Source organism: Hemiscyllium ocellatum, chromosome 40, assembly GCF_020745735.1.
Source record: "Hemiscyllium ocellatum isolate sHemOce1 chromosome 40, sHemOce1.pat.X.cur, whole genome shotgun sequence".
Taxonomy (NCBI): domain Eukaryota; kingdom Metazoa; phylum Chordata; class Chondrichthyes; order Orectolobiformes; family Hemiscylliidae; genus Hemiscyllium; species Hemiscyllium ocellatum.
In genome coordinates, this window is record NC_083440.1 from 2,321,307 (window position 1) to 2,327,096 (window position 5,790).

A 5,790-nucleotide genomic window follows, 5' to 3' on the forward strand; every position below is an offset into this window, starting at 1 on the left:
TTGAATTCAACTTCCAGCATCTGCCATGTGGGATTAGAAGTTGGGTCCCCAAGGCGTATTGTAGCTTGCTGTAGTCATGTGATGCATTTTAACTTCTTTCCAGTTCCAAAAATGAGGCATGGAAATACATCGATAAAAACTCTGTCAGAGGGGCTGAATGGCCTCTTCCTGTCCCTGTATTTCAGAAACTTGCACAGAATCTTATGATTTGAAAAAAAACAGAAAGCTGAACAATTCAGTAAACATTTTTTGAAACGAGCACCTTTATTAATGATGACATGTTAGAAGTTTTGTAATAAATAAATTAAATAACAGTTCAAATAAATAAATATTAATCATAGAGCGGTTACAGTCTGCAGGATATGTGTGTTATCACAAAACTGTCCCTGCTAGAGAGGAAAGAAATAACGTTTGGGTGGTGGGGGGTGGGGGGGTGGAGATGCGGGCTGAATGTTCCCCCTCTCCTTTCTTTCTCTCCAGGATGGTGATCAGGAGCTGGAACCCCAGCTAATTTCCCTTCTTCCTCTCTCTTTTCAGTGACCGCTGGACAATGATCAGGAGATGAAACCCTGATTAATTGCCCCTCTCTCTAACCCAGGGATCACTGGGCAGTGATCAGGAGCAGGAACCCTGGCTGATTTCCCCCCCCCTCTCTCTCTCTCTCTCTAACCCAGGGATCACTGGGCAGTGATCAGGAGCAGGAACCTTTGCTGATTTCCCCTCTCTCTCTTTCTCTCTAACCCAAGGATCACTGGGCAGTGAACAGGAGCAGGAACCCTGGCTGATTTCCCCCACCCCCCCCCTCTCTCTCTAACCCAGGGATCACTGGGCAGTGATCAGGAGCAGGAACCCTGGCTGATTTCCCCTCTCTCACTCTCTAACCCAGGGATGACTGGGCAATGATCAGGAGCAGGAACACTGGCTGATTTCCCCCTCTCTCTCTCTAACCCATTGGATGCTTTTGGGGATTGACATTGGCTGTGCTGTTTAATGTGCTGACCTGGCCAGTTTTGTGAGCAATTTATTTCTCGATGGGACTACATTATTTTATCTGAACCTTTACGGATTGCGCTGTGGCAGTTTTCTTTGTCATTTCTAAGTGGTTTTTCCTCCTCCGCCATATTCTGTAACTCCCTCTCTCTGAGACGCAATGTTTTCATCACAATGTGTTCAGAGGAGGCAAGATCTGCAGCCCATGCCCTTCCTTGCCTGCTCTTTGACCTATGACCCTGATGAAATGGCAATAGGCTCAGGGCCTAGTTTTATCCCGCTCTCACATGAGACTCTGCCAAATCACGTAGAAATTTCTCTCAAAACGAAAACAGCCGGAAGAACTTTATGGGCTGTGTCAACCCCCACCCATCAACATCCCTAGCCACAACCCCCTACTGCCCTCGCGACTGCACAATTTCGACCCCTGCTCTTTCCCCCTCCATGGTCCCACCTCTCCCCTCAGAACTGTGTCCATCCTGGAAATCAGCCAAGAAAAATGTGCTCCTTGCTTGCTTTCTCTCTCTTGTCTCTCTTCATTGAGGAAAGATTGGAGTGTAATCCGAACAATATAGGGGTGCAAGTGGGTATAAGGCATTATGTGATGTTTGTGGCACTTCGATGAGATGTTAGGGGTTAGGGTTAGGGTTAGGGTGGTGGAAAGCGACACAGTGTTTGGAAGCATTTATCCTGCACTCGTGAGGATAAACTTGAGAATGGTTAAGGTGAAATAAGCAAACCATATGCACGCCAGGGAAGAGTGCTAGCTAGTTAGTCTGGTCTGGATTGGCTTGAGCCTTGCTGTGGCAAACGTAAGAGGAAATCCATGGGTTTCAGGCACAATGGAATCAAACGCACAACACATTCCTGTTGTCGGCAGAGAAGGCATCCCTGGACACGTAGGACTGATTGTAGGAAATGGTGCACTGTGGGATTGTTGTATGAATACTGTCCGCTTGGGCAATCACATCCAGCAGTAGGGAATGTTTGGCAGGAGGAGGGACGCAGGTAGAGGTGGGGAATGTGTTTTAGCATAAGGCACTAACGGGATGGTCAAGGCAGGGGGTTTGGGGGGGGTTGGAGTGGAGAAAAGGGAGGGGCGTCTCTCCCCCCTCCCCCCCCCCCCCCCCTCATCAGGGCCTCCGATAGTCCAAATGGGTAACAAAGCCACCGAGACGCTTCTTTAAGCGGTTGAAATCTTTGGCCGAGCGCAGGAGCCACCCCTGCAACTCCCGCATCAGCCAGAAGTGGTCAAGTTTCTTCAGGAAGTCACTGGGAGCCGGCGACAAGCCCCTGTCCAAGTGCGCAGGGGGAAGGAGGGTAGGCTCGGGATAGCCCAGTGAGGTCACCAGGCCTGAGATGCTGATGGTAAGTCCTCGAACGCTGGCGCAGAAGTGCTGGAAGGTGAGCCTCAGGGCGGCGTTGGTCAGCTCCCGATCTACGTCTCCCAGACACCGCAGCAGTAGGGTGTAGGCCCGAAGATTCTCCATTAGCCGATGCTGGTCACCCAGGTTCCTCCAAGCACTCACTTCCAGCGTGGCACTGGGAATGGCCTCCGTGCGATTCAGCCGTGGGGGGTCAAAGTCCGGGTTGTCGAAAGGTGGGCCCAGGTAGTCCATCTATAGAGGAGGGAAAGGAGTGAGGAGAGAGAACATAGTGAGAGGACGCTGTGGGGAGCCCGAAGACAACAAAGCCCAGAATTGAAGCCCGAACCCGAAAACTTCGAGCTGAGTACCAAACACTGAACCCCGCACTTGATCCCTCAACCCCAAAACCTGAGCCCGAAGCTACAAACCCCAGATCCCAAATACTGAACCATAAACCGGAAAACTCCAAACACTGAACCCCAAAGCCTGAACATTAAGATACAAACACTGCTGTGGTTCTGTTTGCCGAGCTGGGAGTTTTTATTGCAAACGTTTCGTCCCCTGTCTAGGTGACATCCTCAGTGCTTGGGAGCCTCCTGTGAAGCACTTCTGTGATCTTTCCTCCGGCATTTATAGTGGTTTGTCTCTGCCGCTTCCGGTTGTCAGTTGCTGTCCGCTGCAGTGGCCGGTATATAGGGTCCAGGTCGATGTGTTTGTTGATAGAATCTGTGCATGAGTGCCATGCCTCTAGGAATTCCCTGGCTGTTCTCTGTTTGGCTTGTCCTATAATAGTGTTGTCCCAGTCGAATTCATGTTGCTTGTCATCTGTGTGTGTGGCTACTAAGGATAGCTGGTCGTGTCGTTTCGTGGTTAGTTGGTGTTCGTGGATGCGGGTTGTTAGCTGTCTTCCTGTTTGTCCTGTGTAGTGTTTTGTGCAGTCCTTGCATGGGATTTTTTTTTTAGTCACGAAACGACACGACCAGCTATCCTTAGTAGCCACACACACAGACAACAAACAACATGAATTCGACTGGGACAACACTACTGTTATAGGACAAGCCAAACAGAGAACTGCCAGGGAATTCCTAGAGGCATGGCACTCATCCACAGATTCAATCAATAAGCACATTGACCTGGACCCAATATACCGGCCACTGCAGCGGACAGCTGGAACTGACAACCGGAAGCGGCAGAGACAAACCACTATAAATGCCGGAGGAAAGATTACAGAAGCGCTTCACAGGAGGCTCCCAAGGACTGAGGATGTCACCTAGACAGGGGATGAAACGTTTGCAACAAAAACTCCCAGCTCGGCGAACAGAACCACAACGAGCACCCGAGCTACAAATCTTCTCACAAACTTTGAATACAAACACTGAAACCTAAATCCCAAACTCTGAATTCTGAGCCCTAAAACCTGAACGCAGACACCCAATCCCAAAGCCTGAACCCCAATCCTAAACCTCAAGCCACAAACACCAAAACCTGAACACCAAATCTTGAACAGCAAATTCCAAAGCGTTGAACGCCGAGCTCGGAACTGTAAACCTGAAGACATAAACACGGAAGACTGAACGCTGAACATTGAATCCTGAACACTGAACAATGAACTCTGAACCCTGAACATTGAACAATAAACCACAAAGCCAAATACTAAACTCTGAGACACAAACCTCCAAAAACTGAACTGAAATCCTGACCACTGACCTCCAAACACTGAACATTGAACACTGAATCCAGAGCACTGAAACCAAATAATCTGAAATACAATGACTTCCAAAAACTCAATCTCAAATCCTGAAGATAGATCCCCAGAAGCTGAGTACTGAACATTGGACATAAGTTGATTAGTGTGGATTGGTGGCTAGGTTTCAATGAGAAAGGTCCTCTGCCCGCCAACAACCATGTGATTGGTTGTCAGGTAGCTGAACAGTTTGGGCTGTGAACAAGACAGAGACAAGCGAGGTCAGATTGAGGAGAAACCACCAGGTCTGCAGCAGCCAAAACACACTCACTCTCAGTTCCCTGCAGTAAGCCACTTTAATCCTGATTTTAAAAGCCAGCTTATTATTCCTTCTCCAGATGCTGCAAGTTGTAACTCTGAATTGGATAAGTTAGAGAACTTACATAAGTGAATCAGCTACAGACTGCCTTTTGCAACCAGAAAACAAATCCTCATGCAAAAACCTTCAGATAAGCATTAACCGAGCCAACAGGTCTTGTGAACAAAGACTGTTTCCCTAATTTCCCTGCTGCCCATATATTCTCCCCTCATCTCCATTTATGTCTGTCAGTGCGGAAAGATTAATTTATAAAATATTTAGAGTTTTAATTTGTACTTAATGTAATTCTTTAACTGCAGATAAAATCTAATGACCTATAATAAATTCTTGTTGAGGTTCAATGCTTCCTGTCAACCTGAGTCTGAAAATACAGGAAGTTTGGGGCTTTTGTAAATCTCTCTTAAAAATGTAACCTTTTGTGATGACTTTGGGACTGTAGGGATTGATTTTCAGTGATCTGCTCCAGAGAGGGGACACAACCCCACAACCTGAACTTCTGACATTAAATCCTGAACCCTGAACCTTGAACACAACTAAAACACCAAACCCTGACCCCCCCCCCCCCAATCAAACACACAACTCTGAGCCCTAAACCCCACAACATAAACCCCAAACTCCATAACCTGAATCCTAGGCACTAAACCTTGAACCCTCAATCTCTAATACTGAACCTCGAATTTTGAACTCTGCTCACCAAACAACAAACACTGAACCCCAAATACCAAACACAACCCAAACACCAAACACTGAACCCCAAGCACCAAACGTCAACCCTGAAAACCCAACTCTGAACCCTAAACCACGCAGTTAAAACTCTATACCTCGAACACTGAACCCTGAAACCCAAATTCTGAATACTGTGAAGGTTTTGTCATTTTACTTTTGTGCATTATAAAGCTGGTTTGAAAGGCAAAACAGCTATTTTTGAAACCCAGGGATGTACAAGGATGGCTACATCTTCTGAAAGTAAGGAATTTGATACCTTTTGTGAATCCTGTTTCTGGAGCTGTGGGTCCCAGCAGCGTGCAGACGAACTGGAGCTGAGAAGTGGTTTACAAGTGAAGTTGATTAGTGTGGATTGGTGGCCAGGTTTCAATGAGAAAGGTCCTCTGCCCGCCAACAACCATGTGATTGGTTGTCAGGTAGCTGAACACTTTGGGCTGTGAACAAGACAGAGACAAGCGAGGTCAGATTGAGGAGAAACCACCAGGTCTGCAGCAGCCAAAACACACTCACTCTCAGTTCCCTGCAGTAAGCCACTTTAATCCTGATTTTAAAAGCCAGCTTATTATTCCTTCTCCAGATGCTGCAAGTTGTAACTCTGAATTGGATAAGTTAGAGAACTTACATAAGTGAATCAGCTACAGACT

General features: G+C 47.3%; 1 protein-coding gene across 1 annotated transcript; it reads right to left on the reverse strand.

Annotated features, from left to right (window-relative positions):
- Nucleotides 1-2,123: 2,123 nt before the first annotated feature.
- On the reverse strand, nucleotides 2,124-4,400 carry LOC132834502 (cardiotrophin-like cytokine factor 1). Its single transcript, XM_060853426.1, has 2 exons — nucleotides 4,373-4,400; nucleotides 2,124-2,609 (listed from the first exon to the last, which is right to left on the reverse strand). The coding sequence occupies exon 2, from the start codon at nucleotides 2,607-2,609 to the stop codon at nucleotides 2,124-2,126; it is 486 nt and encodes a 161-aa protein (XP_060709409.1). The 5' UTR covers nucleotides 4,373-4,400.
- Between the last annotated feature and the right edge of the window lie 1,390 nt (nucleotides 4,401-5,790).

Excerpts from the sequence above, each read along its gene's own strand:
- LOC132834502 (XM_060853426.1), bottom strand. The coding sequence starts at position 2,609 with ATGGACTACCTGGGCCCACCTTTCGACAACCCGGACTTTGACCCCCCA.